This window comes from Anopheles maculipalpis, chromosome 2RL, assembly GCF_943734695.1.
Source record: "Anopheles maculipalpis chromosome 2RL, idAnoMacuDA_375_x, whole genome shotgun sequence".
Taxonomy (NCBI): Eukaryota; Metazoa; Arthropoda; class Insecta; order Diptera; family Culicidae; genus Anopheles; species Anopheles maculipalpis.
In genome coordinates this window covers 46,085,646-46,102,755 of record NC_064871.1, presented here as the reverse complement: position 1 = coordinate 46,102,755, position 17,110 = coordinate 46,085,646, and the positions used below count along the sequence as shown (strand labels likewise).

Here is a 17,110-nt window from a genome sequence, read left to right as displayed (position 1 = left end):
AGAAAACAAAACACAAGACAACGGTTTCAATTTAATTATTAAATTTATTTTTGTCATAATTAATATAATTTGATTGCAGCAATGTATGTACACAGGTTTGTTAGCTTTGTTTATTTTAGATTCCATCCCATTTCCCTGCCCTCTATGCCCATTCACTATGCCGTTTCCATATTACAGCTTGCTTTTTTGTGTAACTTTATGTCCACTCGTCTAGCAAATTGTCCTTTCTAGCTCTCTTTACATTACCATTCGCTGTGACATGCTGTTCGATTTTACGGTATTTCTGTGTGCTTTCCGAGCAGTATTATTTCCCCGTACAAACATAGTTTTGGTTTCATTTTTTGCTAGCTTTGTATTGTAACACACTAGCGTCACGTATGCTCTTGCCCGTTTTCGATACGTTCTGAACTACTCCAAAAATATTGCCATATTTTCCTTTAAAATAAGCTTCCGATAATGGGAGGTTTCTAACGTTTGATATTTTTCTTGTTTTGAGTGAATTTTCAAAGAAACTAACAAAAAATCTATATTGCCCAAATCAATATGCACAGGTGAACTAAAAAAATTAGCAATATAAATACACTACATCATTTTTGCCATAAGGGTAGCCAACGAAAAGAAAACATTTATCAACACTCCTTTTACCATTGTTTGCAGTTTTATTGTTTGCTTTTGCGATTCGTTTTCCATACTTCTCTACATAGCAATCAATCGATGTACGTTGCTTTCCGCTATTGTGTTCCACTAGAGTGTGTGTGTGTGTGTGTGCCTATAAATCATGTTGCCTAAACGTACTAATAATAATATATTTTACAATATTTAGTTTAATTTATTTATGTCTTTATTTCATTCTTTCATTATTAATATCTGTTCAATTTCCTCTAAATATTCTACAGTGTCCTTCAAAGCCAGCGAGCGTGTGTGTTGCGGTACGGTTGCGGATTGAGTTGCCCCACGTTATAGATTAGACCACCCAGTTCACACTATTTTATCAAGCAGCGAAGCAATGATAGTGTCTCTTTGTTGTTGATGCTTTAGTTCTACCATTTTTGCCAAACATTACTCATCCAATTTTTTTCGTTCCTTAGACTTCCTTCATCTTTCACTAGCTGATATAGAGTAAAACATGTTCTTCTGCTTTCTTGTAAGACAAACGAATGAAACGAAATGAGATTCTGCTCGAACCTTATTTGATTTTTACTCTCCATCCGAGCAACTACTAGTGTGAAGTTCTCAGAAATCGCCATATTGTAGCATTCCAGAGAAATGAAATGAAAGTCAGATTCCTGGACGACCTACTTCCGCGTAAAACAGAGAGCCAAAATCAATAGCACCAACAAGATTAAAATAAATCTATGCCATTAAACTCTTCGCCAAAAACACTTGCTTTATTGTACGTTCCGACGTAACTGCGTTAATATTTCCTACCCGACAATCATGTGCGGATGTTTCACAGGAATTGAAGTCGAAATGAAATTTTCTTCATTTCCTCACCAATGATTTGACTCTCTGGACGTACGACTGAACAAACACGCGCTGAGCGAACTGTGAAACTGTGCCATCCAACAGGGAATGAAGCGGATAAAACTCCGGGACTCGGACACACAACTGCGCATGAGCTGCGATGAATATGTTGAACTGAGGTTTTATGTACTAACATTCTATATACTACCCCACCTACCAGGATTGGGGATGTGGATAAAAAGGAGTGGGTCTGAAAAGTGTCAGTATCGCGCTTCAACCGAACAAAAAGCTTGCGATGTAGTATCGCTTAAAATCATACTCATGAATTGACTCCAAGTGTAGTAGAAAATTGGAAGATAAAATATAACAACATTTTGAAGTGATATAACACAGTTTTCACTTTATTTCACTCAACTATGCTTGTCTTAAATACACTATACGTACGATTAGTTGCAACTAAACTTTCAAATAGGTATTGCAAAACCAAGAAATACTTCTTAAAAGGGTTAATATGTGTCCATGTCTCGCACCCGTCAGCAAAAGTGATTGATTTAGGAAGCCACTGAACGAAGAAGACTCTAATTTTTCGTCCCAAAACGACAAAAGAACACCACGCCTCGCCATTCGTAGCGCGTAACATACGCTTGCCGTTTCCTACCACGGAACTGGGCACCATGTTCTCGTGCGTCGTGTGTCGGTATTGCGATTTGTAGCTCTTGCTTTGCTGTAAGCGGAAACCTAGAAGCTCACAACGCTGTATGCGCCGGGTACTGCACAAATTTTTGGCCTGCTGTGTCATTTTCGTCTAACGTCCCATGCCTCTCTCGTTTGTTTTTTTCGGAAGTGTCCATTGCGGAAACCTCCGCTCCGGCGTTTTGCGTTACACTCTATGGTTACACACATTCTCTAGTTTCTAGACAGTGTTTGTCAGCGATGCTGCGTTACCAGTGCCTCGCGTACGTACTCCTCCATTAGCTACATCAAGGTGACACTTTTTACCCTTTCATCAGCCTGTCAGCCACGTCTCACACGTGCACACGCGACACTGCTTTGGCGGTTCGGCATCGGCCACAGGAACCGTTTATCACGACGCTTCCTTCGGCTTTGGGGACGGTGAGAAGGGCCGATGGATCAGCGAGGTCGTAGTGGTGGTGGTGGTGCCGGTGTTGGTGGTGCCCGGGACGATCCGAACGATGCCGCTGGCATTCAGTCCGTTCATCATGCTGGCCGCCGTCAACGCTGCCGCATGATGGTGAGCATGCGTCTGATGCGCATGGTGCGGTAGGTGCGCGTGGGGATGATGCACGTGCAGGGGATGGTGAGGATGAAGCAGGGGTAACGAGTGGTGCTGGGGTGGTTGGTTGGAGGCTGCTGCTGCTGCCGCCGCCGCCGCTGCTGCATGGTGCAGCAGCTCCGCATTCAACCGGGACGGTGAGCTGACCCGTATTCTCAGCGGAGACATTGGCTGCATTAAGGAGGATGGTGCGTTGCTTGTACCGTTCGTAGTGGCGGTGGTCGGAGTACCACCACTGGCACTATTGTTGTTATTGTTGTTGTTGTTACTTCCAACCGAGCTGGGAGTCCCTGGACGATGATCACTCGACGATAAATCGCTAGGATGCTGCAAATCCTTCAAGGAACTGCTCCCGGTACCTCCGGACAGGGTAGGGGTAGTAGCGCTGGCGGGGACAGGGATATTCGAGAGGGATGCGGTCGTGGCACTACTATTGCTACCGGGCGAATCGCTCATATTGACGACCGTCGTGAGCACTCCACCGGGCACACCGGACGCACTCATGGACGCCGCACTGACGGCTAGCGAGTGAGGCAGGTGAGGCTGTGGCCGGAGCACGGTTGGGGTGAGAGGCAGGTGTGTCAAACCGATCGGGGGTGAGTGGGTGTTGATCGGTGGCGAGTGATCGCCCAGACGATAAGGCATGAATCTACTGTTGAACGAACCTACAGGATTGGAGAAACCGACCGATAAACATAAATCAATACAAACTTCCAAGTGCTATCGTGGTCACTGGCCACGACCACGCGAAATTATGAAGATGTACAACGACGAAATACATATTATGAAGTGAAACGTGACTTACCAGGTAACAAACCACCGGTAAGATGGTCGCCAAAACGGAAGGAATGCAGCGAGGCGAAACTGTTACGGAAGTCCTTCTCCCGATCCCGCTCATCATGCAGCCGGTCCTCGCTCGAACCCGGCAGCGAGCTGGGACTATGCTGCATCGACATACTAGGAACTGGCGAGTGTGTGCCGAGCGAGATGTCCGAGTCGGAGTCCGTGTCCGTCGGTGACAGTGGTCCATCACCCCGTCTGGGCGTCAGCGAGGATGATCCGGATCCCGAGAGTGGTGGCTGGTTGTGTCTAATTAAATGAAAGTAAGAAGAATGAAGCAAAGAATGCTGGTTAGAAATAATCGTGCATCAGGACTGAACAAAACCAACATTCATGTCATTTAATAATCGTCCCACACAACCGGAATGCTACGGAGCATTGGGGCACTCGAGGTTGGGGCCCTAATTTTCGCTGCTCGAAATCGGGTAATCTTCACTTTTGACTGGCATTTAGCTGCACCCTTTACCAAGACCACTGGCGAGTTTTTGTGCTTTTTCATTTTTTTTTTTCACGTTACTTCTGCTTAATAGCAATATCTCTGACGTGCCTAAAACACCAAAGACAATAATCTTCCTCTCAGACGAGACAAACAAGGTGCGAGATGCCAGCTAGCGAGAACGGGAGAGGAAAGAATGGAAAACCGAAAAGGCAGGAAGCTGACGAGTCGAGTCGAGGCCTCGTTTTCGAGGAGATTGGGTCAGGTTATATCGACCTACAACATGGGCACACAGCACACAATGGAGAAGTTGCAATGTCATAGACTTTAATACGAGGTTCCCTCTTACTGACGCCATGCAGCCAGGATTTTCGTACACTTATTGATTGGTTAGACCCTTTTAGGTGCAGTTGCTTGACATCAAGCATTACAAGATGACACAGTGCACGAGATTGCTTTACGGCTATTTTTGAACCAAGATTCAGCAGGACCACAGGTGTCTTAAAAAAGCGATAATCGATCTGCGCTCACTATATGGCCCGGTATAAAGAAGCTTGAAAAGTAAGATTATGTTGAATCAAGTTCGTCTTGTCACCTGGAGTAATACTGATACAATACTTAACCTTAAACTAAAAATCCAGAAAGTATGACAAAGATACAAGCAGTCGTAAATTTTGCCAAATATCGGATCTACTTAAATGCTCCTAATCGAACGTCTAAGAAATCTCAAAAATAAAGAAACGAGACGTTCATCACACAACCAGCCAGATGACTCGTCACTAAATACCGTACAAAATCCTCCCCATTCAGAATGTCAAGCAACCATCCATCAAGAAGCATTTCTCTTTTCGAATTCTCTTAACCTGACGACGGGACAACCCGGGACGATGGGATGGATAGAATGGCGCCGGAAATGAAAATACTGTACGTCTATATTTACACACTTGGATTTAATAGGTGTCCTTTCATTTCTTCCCTTTCCAAACATCCAGTGCCCGATCCCGGTGTAGATACTGCATCGTCCTGGTTTTGGTATTTGTCATCCGATGTGTAATGTGTAGTACGGCCATCTCTTACTGTCTACCAACCAAAGAGGCTGCTGCTGCCTGGTTCAAGAAGCATCAGAAGAATTACACATGGTCATCACACGAGCGACACTGGTATCCGTCAGGATAAAGGTCCTTGAGCAGCCGGGACAAAACGCAAATATGCTATTGAGAACCTTAGTTTTGTGGTTTCGTGTGTTTGGAATCGCGTTATTTGGCCAAGGCGTGGAGACGGATATTTTCCTGGAATGTGCCACGGAAATTTAATACTTCGGTGTGGCTTTCTCTTGGAATTTTAAACTTATGTAAATCGAAGGTTTTGAAGACTTCGAGTACGCGTAGCAATGCCTGAAAATTCTCACCATTTTTCTTTATGTCTCTGATGAATTCTTACTGCTGCTGCTCATTCTAAAGCTTAAATTAGTAATACCAACAAGAGAGTTCCATCGGTACACCATCTTAATGCATAATAAAACGAGGAAGTAAGCTGTCACTGTATCAATGCGACCTCTCCGTTGTTTGACAGCTGTCAGCTTCGGTTGAAATTTCCAAATAACTCAACCCGTCATAAAGACGCCACAAGACCCACAAGACGGCGCGCGATGCGAGAGCGATGATGCGCTGGCGCTTAATGCATTCTTCCAATTTTACATTGAGACAAAACAGCAGAAAAGTTTTAAACCACCATTCTTTCGCCCAACACGCCGGAACAAGATACAACCGTGACAAGGGGAAAAGAAAAAACAAAACATACTTAGAAGATGCACACACACACACAAAACAACAACAACAATCTTAATCCTAAACAAACTGTTTCCACTCACCGCATGGAGCGAAGAAAACATCAACAAACATACTTATCCCCGTGAGCGGAGGGAGAAGACAGAGGGCAGATGATAAGCATAGCAGCAATCAATGTATGCGTGTGTATGTGTCGTATGGAGATGGCGTCCCATCCGCAGTTCTGACGTTTGATACGGTTCACTCTGCGGATCGTATTACTTACGCGTCGGATCGCTCCGTAGGACCCATTCTTGATCCTTGGTCCTCGAAACGTTGGATGGTTTACAGACTAAATGGCACAAAACTGCATTATCCCACGCTTCTGAAAACTATAGACCAAGAGAGAGAGAGAGAGAGAGAGAGAGAGAGTGGGAGGGGTGTCTCATTTCATGCGGGAAATCGATAGTAGCTGAACCTCGCTTGGTCAAGTCACAATGGGCGCCCTATTTAAATTATGCAGACATTAACATTCAGATATGCAAAGAACGAGCGCACACTTATTCCTACTGCTGTTTTAATTTTACTGTCAACCATTAGGACAAGCACAAGGCCTCTATGAAGCTGCTCTTCACTGATGCGCCAGATGAATGATAATAATGCTAAGCAATTGACAAACAGCCGACACGCTCTAGTCGACCCGATACAATTAATGGTGGAATCAAAATAAACACCAACCGTCACAAATTCAATAAGGTATGCTAATTTCAACCCACCATCAATCGGCACACACGAAAAGACAAATGAGGCACAACGGTAAACGATTTGGTAAAAAAAAACGGGAGCGAGAACTTCACTTACCACTCCCCGGGAATGACAATTATGACAAATTGATGCTAAGTTTATGATTCTTGAATAGACGAAGAAGGCAAATATTGGTCCTTCCCGTGTTTAATAACCCTTTTTCGACAGCTGCATTCCAACCCGTCCAGTGGTTGGGGGCTGTAACTCCACAACGGTTTGCTAAAAACGCGAGTAAAATGTGTGCTGATGAGTGTGAACATGTTTAGCTTCCTGTCACCGAATGTTTGACGTGCGAAGATCCCTCCGCTAATACCTTCCTGCGGTTTTGCTCACAGTCCGTATTTACCAACACGTGGTTTTATCACATTCGAACCCTTTTTGCAAAACGAAACCCTAACCAGACTGGTGCGAGGGATATCCGCCGGAGTTACCACTACCCCAGTTTGTACGAAGTTTAAGCACACCATACCGTAGCGCCTACATTTAATGATAATTGAATTGAAGCGTTCCTGCATCCCCGGTACAAAACCGGACAGACAACGCAAAAAGGGTTGAAGTTTATTTAAACACACCACAAGGACTCTCTCGCACAATGCGACTGAGTTACAGCACCAGCCGTAAACAATGGCAGCCTCGAATCGGCCTCAAGCAACGACGCATAAAATTGCAAGTGAACAGCACAAACAGACAAACAGCAACCACACCACAAAAGGCAGCAGTACCTTGCAGATCCTTCAATAAGCAATCCCAGAGACGTCACTCCCGGACGCTAGCAGGAAAGTGCGCTGCGGCGTAAATGGATGGACCAACTCAAGCCAAAACAAACAAACATAAGCCACCCAAATGAGCGCGGTGAATGCTCAGTTGTGGAACGATACTGTCGTGGCTCGAGGTTCAAGGCTCGTTTCGTCGTACATCCATGGCCATGGCGCGATTACTTACCGACATTCAGGGCGCATTTGTCTCTTGCGTCCCGTTGGGTAATGGGCAACGCATGTTACGCACACTATCGATCAAATCGTACTTTATGATAACGCTTCATTCGGTTCATTTAATCAATGGTTCTGTCGAGAATTAAAAACCTGTTCTTCTGGCGACTGTTGAAAATCCTCTGGAGCTGTGTACGCAGTTTTCTAAAAACTGACCAGCGATCTGATCAGGAAGTAACAACCACTTATTGATGGTGGAGGATATGTCAAACCCACAATCACTTCCAATTACAGCCCCCGGCACAGGAAGGGACAAATATCGTCCAGACGATATTTACGATTGCATGCAATTGATTTGCTGCTGATGATTCCCCGCTCGGCAGTTTGCAGGATGGCCGCGTACAGGTTATGTTAACAAAACATGCCACTAAATATTTGCTCACCACCAACCACTTTGCTTCCGGCTAGCACCTGTGCCCTCCTGGCACATCCCCGCGATACATTCATAGCAAAATGGAGCGAGTGAAATGTTTGCAAACAGGGAAACTTCGTTATTGGACGTTAAGCTTTCAACGCAAAAAAAAAAAAACTATACTTATTTCAGGATTGGCTGGACGGATATTACTTGCGCCTTGACCGCCGTACCGTGTGCAATAGGTAATACCCTAACGAGAAGGATCTGCTTGCAATCATCATTACTACTGTCGGGACAAACAACGATGTTATTGATTTGCTCCCGCACACCGACGAGGACGAGGGCATCGTCGAGTGGTCGATTGATTGTCGAACCATGCTCGAATCAATCAACAACACACGACCCTATAATGGGTCTTTACAATCCGGGAAAACGATTAGGTTCTCAAGTGCGTGTGTGTGACTTGATATACCGATTACATGTCCGGTCATCAAGGAATGCGAAAGTGTCGTTACTTTGCCAAGAGTGTTTACTATTGGTGCAATATTTCTTCAAGCCACAGGATCTTACATAGTCAAATACAGGATAGATATATACAGGAAGGTTTGTTGGTTTGATAGTCTGAAAAAAGAGTTCTCTATCCACATAGGGCAGTCCTGTGGTGGACCTGGTTCCAAATCCCATCTGGACCTTTCCTCCGTTAGTGAGGATCGACTTACGGTCGTTAAGCCAAGATGAAGAAGAAGTAAGTCATTCGATGGCCAACGTGACCTAGCAGCTCGTTAAGACAAGAAGAAGAAGATCGATATAAAAATTAAGGATTTAATTTGTCTTATACTTGAACTCTTTTCGTTCTGCATACAAATGTAATTAACTTTAATTTAATGCAATGATTACTGTAACGATGCAATTCAATAGCAACGTCCAACCTTTTTCCACGTGAAATTGTTCTCCATCTAGCAGTAAAGGATAGTTTTCGCATCATTTTCACCCTTCACAATGCTCCTCCTATATTCTTCCCCAAAATCACTGAAGATATCGAATAACAACGACTGTTGCACTAGCTACAATGCCAGGGAAGAAAGAGCATCATATCCTCATGCTCGAGAGGTCATGTCATTTCGCACGTAACAAAGTTAAGAAAATCTTTCGACAAACCTCGAGCCCTCCTCACGTACCGGTCAACCCCGATGGGAAAAAGGGTAATTGAATATCGAAAGTACGATAGGCTTCAAAACATACACCAAAAAAAAAAGCGACACCAATTCACCACGAAGCCCTTCATCTCTTACAGGGGGAGAAAATGTCACGTGGTTTTCTTTACTGATCTCTGGTTGATTGTTACGAAATTTCATCCATCTTTGTGGCACGTGTGATGGTTGTATATGTGGCTTCATTTGAATGATACCTTCATACGAAATTGTCTTTTAAAATTAAGCCATAAAAACATACAAACACAGGGTAATAAAGTTACATTAATAACCCAAAAAAAATGAAATAATCAGAAAAAAAAATTTAACTCATCGCTGCTCCAGAACTAACCCAAATGTCAAAGGTTTGCTCCACATCCATACAAGAAGAAAAAAAAAAGGAAAGGAAACTCAATTCAACAACGCACATAACACACTGCCATACAAAGCATACACCGGCGTGGTACGTTCCCGGGCCAGATTTGATTCAATAATCATAATATTGTTGATGCTCGTTTTCCCTTCATTTTATAATACTCAATTGTTCCGTTTTTCCAACCCCTGTTTTGGATGACGTTGGTGAGCTAGCCGATGTACACCCTCGGCTCGTTTTCATCAAACCACCACCGAAACCAGCAACAACAACGACATCACATCACCATCATCATCATCAACAACCGGGTGAGATGTCTTGACAACTCGACTGAATGACTGCTTCCTTTGGCGGTTACCATCCGGTTAGCCAAATATTTGAATATATTTACAGCTAAACTTAATTTGTACAACAATAGAGCCATTATTTCACGCCTTCAGCCCCATCGATGGAACGGGATTGCGGCACCTGCAGCATAAAACGGCCTACTCGGTAAAAACTCGCCCGGCTCGCGTCACCACGAAGTTCACCCCCCCTTATCAAACCTGAACACGCGTAATGGAATCGAATCGTTAAAGCATTACCGAATAATGAATATAAATTAGCGTGAAAAATTAAAATCCCAGCTTGTTCATTTCGACGACGGCTGGTAGGGGGAGGGGGTGTACGATCCGGGCGCATTGCTGACAGGAAGTCATCACTTTGCTACCTTCGGGGCTCGGAAGCCCGGTGTTTCGAGCCCGCGACGATAATCGTGCGCCGGAAGTTCTTGCGAGAAATTCACCCTCTCGTGTGTGTGTGTGTTTTCGTTCTCGACGAAACCGGAGCAGCAATCCCTTTCCACCTTCGGGACCTAAGTTCCTGAGAATCCTTCGAATCGAAAGCTAACGGACCAGGATGCCCCTAGGCAGCCAGTCACAAACCGGTCGTCTGCCAGACATGGATCCGGTGGTGTAAAGCGCTCGGGATGATGCTCGGCCACATTTGCAATCAAGGGCACAGGGCTTGGAGACAAATTTAACCGTTATTGAATTAAGCCACAACGAAGTCGAAACCGGCGCGTTGCTTCGGGGAAATCTAACCGTTTCACTGCATTACACAGGAATAATGAATAACGAAATTGTTCCAAAAGGATGAGCTAGATGAGTTACTTCCCCTGAAGCTGTATCAGTTTGAAGGGCTTGCAGGTTTTGGTTTTTTTTTGCAAGTCGGAGTTACAATTTTATACTTCTACCATACCATCTGGTGATCGTGATTGCTGCTTTGCTGACCTGAAATTTTACCGCGTGACTAACCTTGAACGATAGAGTTCTGATAGAAATATAATTGCTTTTTGAGGACAACAATAAAGTAAAGGAGTACTCTTCCGCAGAGTTTACAAAGGTAGTTTCACATTTTACATGATTATGATACTGCTGGAGCTGATCAAGACAAGGCTTTTGAATTTCTCCAAGTTTGTTAATAGAGCCTAGTCTCGCTTTTTGAGGACCTGCCGCATACACAAGCTACCTATGCGAGGCAACGGAGCTGAAATTGCAATTTTGATATTTTTTAACAGCTTCGCATCGATTTCAACAGTTTAAAATCTCCCATGGCCCGGGGCCTTCATATCCTACATTAGAAAAATGTATAATCAATCTAATTCTTCAACTCCATACAGTATTGGAAAGGAAAAAGCAGAACTCTATGCTCTGGATTCGATTTTGTTGTCTGCTATCTACCTGCCGATTAAACGTAACGATCTTTTCGCACATTAAAAACTCACAACTACACCACTAACACGTAACGGTGTGATGCTCCACACCGGCCGGCTACTTTGCACGGACTTACGCGCATCGAAGCATCCGAAACGTCACACTAATGACTTTATTATCTTCGGTGCGCTGCGCTAACAAAAGCCGGGGCCAAAGGGTTACCCACTTCAATGTGGCCACGCCGATCTGCACCAAACAATGTAATGTGTGGTGCGGCATAAAAATCTCGTAGTTGCCAGCTGCGGTCGAGACCCTGGCCCGGTCACGGTTAATTCACCGTCACTGACGCTGCGCCGAGGTATTACTTTCTCGCCCGGATGGTTTCGTTGGATTTTTGTTTTGTTTTGTCTTGTCTTGCCTGCCGTTACGTTATTCACCATCGCCTCTCGAAACTACACAACTCCTTATACCCCTCGGTTGGTTTTGGGCCACGTTGGTAGACAAAGGTGTTAGTTGCCTGCAGGGAGTTGCCCCCGATTACTTCGTCCCGTGTTATCCGATCCATCCGTCCAAACCACATCGGATCAATCATTCGCGTTTCGGTCTCGCGCGACTTTCCTCGCGCAGTCATTAACCGGCCAAACCATGCGGTGAGGACGATCTTCGTTTCGGAGAGATAGAACCATCATCAGGCCCACTCTTGCCGATCTTCGGGACAGGCGCAAGCAAGCAGTACCGAGTACATCCATCAAAACCGTCGGACATCATTACGAACTGTTTACTCTTGAACGCTCTCCCGTGGGGATATTGGAAATTGACCGGCGAGCCAACAGTATCATCGACACACACACATACACACACGGTTCCCTCTTACCCGCTAGCAGGATCACTTTTCTTACTTCTCCCGTTTGCGGTCGGCAATTGCTGTATCGAAACGTATATAAATAATTAATTAAGTTATTGTTACACTTAATAAGATAATTAGCCACGGAGCCGGCCTCGACGGAGCCGCGGACTGATACCTGCCGCGTGTTCGCGCTCGATAGGATCATTATCGCAATGCGGCACAAATCGGAACCATGGGAAGCAGGGAAGCGCGATCCAAAGGGATTTGGCGCCCCCCTTTGGAGTATTGCGCCTTGGACAATCACAGGCTCTAACCAAGAAGCCAAGAATATCGAACCGATCGCTCGTAAGAAGACGCTCGATGCTCACATACACCGCCAAAGGGTCCACTGTTGTCTCCATTCCGGAGATCCGGAGATAGAGAAAGAGAGCAAGAGACCCCTTCAGACACTATCGCTCACAGCAACAACAACAAAAAACACACGTTCCCGAGAGCATACCAGCGCTGTTACAATCCGCTTCATAAAGTTATTACTTCTTGCGGCAGCATAACACACCCGTCTGCAACACCTTGCCGCGAAACATCCGATCCGACATCAACATTGTGGCCATCAAAACACAACGCGGCGAGGAGAATTCTCGTACTTGCGCACACTCGCACTATTGTATCGTGCCGATGCGCCTCGCAGGTATGCAGCACGAGGGGGCAGAAGGAAAGCAGGAGAGAAAAAAAAATGCAATCGCGCAACCGGCCGATCCGCGACTGCCGAGGGCATACTTTGCAGCCACTCCAGTCGACCACAGGCCGATGTCGGCGCAACATAAAACGAAGCTGCTGGCAGAAAAAAAACCATACGCACACATACACAAAACGCACCCTTTAAAACAACTTCACACGGCGGCATCGATATAAAGGAGTGAATTTGAAAACGATACCACGATTCGGTGTGCGCCCGGTTCCCGCGGTCAGTTTTGCGGCTGAGCCTACACTAATGTCTGGGTAATTAACCCTTTGGTGGGCCAACGGTGCGCTGGAGGTGTCTTGGAAGAATTGCTTCGAAATACGATCCCTCACCCCTTTTGGGGGAGGGTTTTCCACCAAGCTGGAAGCTGTTAATTGGCGAGGCTTAGCTAGTCGATCTATTGTATTACTTTACTGATACGGTTTGCATCATTAGAGAAAGTGCATTTAATTGGAGTGAATAATCTCGAAGATAATTTAATTTCACATTGAATGACATCTTTATTAAACTGATGATGGATTATTGTTTATTATTATTAAATATGATCCTTGAACAAGCCTTCCCAATGAGGCTCTAACATACCGTCAAGGGTTTACTCAAATTATCGATCAATTGTAACACAAAACACCTCATCCCCAACGCTTGTTTACAAGCTGCTGGTGTAAACGTTCCCCGATAAAGATGTTCCTCGATTTAGTGTACAAAAAAAACTATAGCCACAATAAAACAGCCGGCGAAAGTATTTAATTTCTTGTATCACTTTTCTTCTGCGCTTCTGTGGCGGGAAATGGAGTGAACCGGCTTCCTGTTGTTGTTAGTTTGTGTTTTATTTTTTTTTCTTGCACTGTACAATCAGCTCGCACTACTAACTGGCACGGCTTATTATCGCTTGCTGTGGCCTCAAATGTTACCGCGGTCGATAACCACCCCGTAGAACATGATGCGAAAAATTCCTAAATTCCACCGATGCAGCTTGACTCATTGCATCGGTCTGACAATGCGAGAGAGATGAGGCAAAAAACTATTAAAAACCATGTGTGCGTGTACTGCGTGATGAAACAGCAACAGTTTATCGTGATAATTGAAATAAATTCGCGTTCCAACGCTAGCGCTCGGTAGCGTTGGGCATGGGATACAAATTTACCTTCTGCTTAAGACATTATGTTTTTGTTGCAGTCACATTCTAAGCGTTTCATATCTAAAAGACGTCTTGCAACTTAAAAAAAATATTATTACAAGTATAAACGCTATCAGACAAACATAGTTTTTGTGCCTTTCCAAACTAGTTCCAGAACGAGAACGCAATTCGCCGTAAACCACAAACAAACTCATTAACGTTTCGCTGCCCAAACTCATATTCATACCCTTGTGCGCGACTGGCAATTCCTCAAAAAGAGGTATCTACACGTTTCCACAAATGACCTAATTTACGACCGGAAAAACAACATCATCAATCTAAACGATGGCGACAATTGCAGCACATTTGCCTGTTGCACACTGGCCGGGAAAACCTGTCACCGACAGCGTTTCGTTTCGAACCTGCACTATAAAGCACAATTCGTATTCAACCAAACACCAAACCCATGGTTGGACTCACCAGACCTCTCTGCCACTCTGTTTCGATCATTTATGTTTCCTAAACGGGGCACTAACGTCTCAGCACACCTTGACGAGACGACATGTTCGGTAAACTAATAACTATAACATAAAATTTTATTCATTGCGAATTCATCAACTAACGATTCGACGACGACGACGACGACGACCGTATGTAAGCCACTCGGTTCAACAGAGTCACAAGGTAAAAAGCATCAACAAAAATTCAACCTCACAGCCCGACCCAACCATCCTCCTATACATGGCAACTGGAACGGCAAAGTAATTAAAACGGAAATTCATTCCTTGTTCGCGCGCATTCGCACAAGGATATTCGTGGAGTGTTGTGCACGAACCGGGGTGCTCAAACATTTCATTTGCTCGCTGCAAACTTCTACCACTGGACGAGCTCGCCTTCTGCGGTGCAGGAAAGAATGTTTCGCATATTTGGCAAAGGCCTTTCAACCGCGCTGGCCGCTCGCCGACTCCGGTTTTGAAAATGATGCCATCAAAATACGCCCGGAACCCGTTGACGTTTATATTTTTCAAAAGGTTAAAATTATAAAGTGATAAAAATATTTTAAGCCCTCCAGCCTGCCTGGTACCGGGGCTTGACGCGAGCTTTCAGCGGCTCACAGCATACCGCCAATAGCTGTGGTCACTTCCATGGCTTACGGCGCACAGCAAAAACGAATGACAAATATTCTCGCAGCGGAATGCTTTCCGCGCTCGCGATACTGTTCTTTTGGAGGGGGGTTTTATTTTTTTCGCTGGTGGATGCACCACTGCAAAGAATTTGACTGACCGCTTGGCTGGAAGATTATTTGTAATAATTATACCCTCCAACAAACGGACACCATAGCGGGTGCCATCCTTCGCTTTTTTGGGCATTTGGCTCATTTATGACAGAAGCAATACCCGCACACAAAAAATGGTTTATGCTGTGGTTTTAGCTTTCTTCGCAGTGTATTTCTGTTCGTCTTTGAACCGTCAGGCCCGTCAGGCTGCGGCCAGTTTTGACTCCACTGGAAGCATTAGCAAACAATAATAAAGTCATATAAAATCGTACTGTGCTTGGCGTTTGCGCAAATTCTTTCAATACACTTCTGCACAATAATTAAGCGACAATGACCTTTAATGAGGGAAGTCATTGAACTGTAGAGTTCGGAAACACCATAAATGATTTAACTTCCTTTTCTTATTGTGCCATAAATTTTAAAGATTTATTGATATTGTAGTGTCATATCCGTAACAATGTTGGTTTTAAGCACAACAAAGTGAAATGCAAAATGAAGATGCATAAAACTAATATTCTAGAGGTTCCATTAGATGAACCTGTGTCAAACAAAATGTTACAGCGTTATCACTTCATTTAGAGAAGCTACAGTGAATTTTGTCGAGAAATTGCGATTGATGATCAGCTTCTTCAAGCTTAACGCCTTGCTAGGTCACACCGGCCATCGAATGGCTTATTAGACTTGCTGATACCGCGTGGTAGACTTGTCAGTAAAACGGGGGGACGGTCCTGTCGTTTGAAGACCGGCGCCACTGTCGCCTGCACCAACGGGCCCAGCATTCATGAATTGATTTTTTTCGGAAAATGACTACATTTTGTAACCAAGGCGGAGTATCAACTGATCGCTAAGGCCCAGAAAGATCAGAAAATATACGAACATTCTGGCTCATTGCCTAAGAGTCGCTCAAGAATGTGCAACATAAGCATAAGTGTTTAACTGCCTCCTACAGATAATCCATTCCTTAAATCAAATAATACAGCAGTATCTGACACATCAATCTCTTACCCAAAAAACATTCAAATCTGAAATCTAATTTAATGCCATTGCAACGAATCCAACTCTCATTAATTTGTTACACATTCTGTTTGCTAGATTCCCATTAAATCAGTTTTAACCTTCCACAATCACTGACCTAAATATTCGACACAATAAATCAGCAAAACAATCATCGCACAGTATCATCACACCTCCGTAAGATCATTGTCTACACACTTCATTGTATGAAACGTCTTTTCCAATTCTTCTCAGGTCCAGAAACGCTCAAGCGAGCTGGACAATAATTGTTTCATTGTTCATCAAATGATGTACCAAATCAATTTCCCTACCATCTTCCCCAGCACCGACCCAACCATTCCCGGAGGGTTCGACTTCCCCTTGTGTAAACACAAACTCAAGCAGCATCAAATGGTACGTTCCCAATGCTGGCTGACTAGCGAAGGGACTCACTGTTCTTGTACTTCGCATACGATACAGCATAAGGCGAGCACATACACATACATGCAAGCAGCATTCCATGCCGTTTCCCTTCTAGCCGTAGCCACAATTACAATCCCAATTCCGAAGAAATGGGGAAACATTTTTATCAAATAACATTTCTTCTGATTTGGATATTCCAATGTAACGACCTTCCCGATTCCGTTCGTAAATTCGTTAGCGTTAAAAGTCGATTCTACGTTGTGACTTCAATTGCCATAACAACATCGCCCGCATATTCTTTCATTCCCAGATCTTACCCTACCTATCAACCTATAATTCGGCATTGAGTTTGTCGTAATCTTTACTAGCCGAATTGGCATTGGGTTTTCTTCTGCAAATGCTGTGCAAACAATTCTTTCCAGTGTCTTTCGTTTTTAACCATTGCGATCGGTGCTCAACGAACACTGAGCACATGCAATCCTTACAGAGGTTGTGTCTGTATGCTGT

At 44.4% G+C, this 17,110-nt stretch overlaps 1 protein-coding gene across 1 annotated transcript in view; it reads right to left on the bottom strand.

Moving 5' to 3' along the window:
- Positions 1 to 2,543: 2,543 nt before the first annotated feature.
- LOC126557467 (protein Optix) overlaps positions 2,544 to 17,110 on the bottom strand; it is a 55,730-nt gene continuing 41,163 nt past the window's right edge. Inside the window, exons 4-5 of the mRNA XM_050213256.1 lie at positions 3,564 to 3,847; positions 2,544 to 3,423 (exon numbers count right to left, since the gene is read on the bottom strand). Of these exons, the coding sequence (XP_050069213.1) occupies positions 2,549 to 3,423; positions 3,564 to 3,847 (1,159 nt within the window). The 3' untranslated portion in view covers positions 2,544 to 2,548. The remainder of the gene's footprint in view (positions 3,424 to 3,563; positions 3,848 to 17,110) is intronic.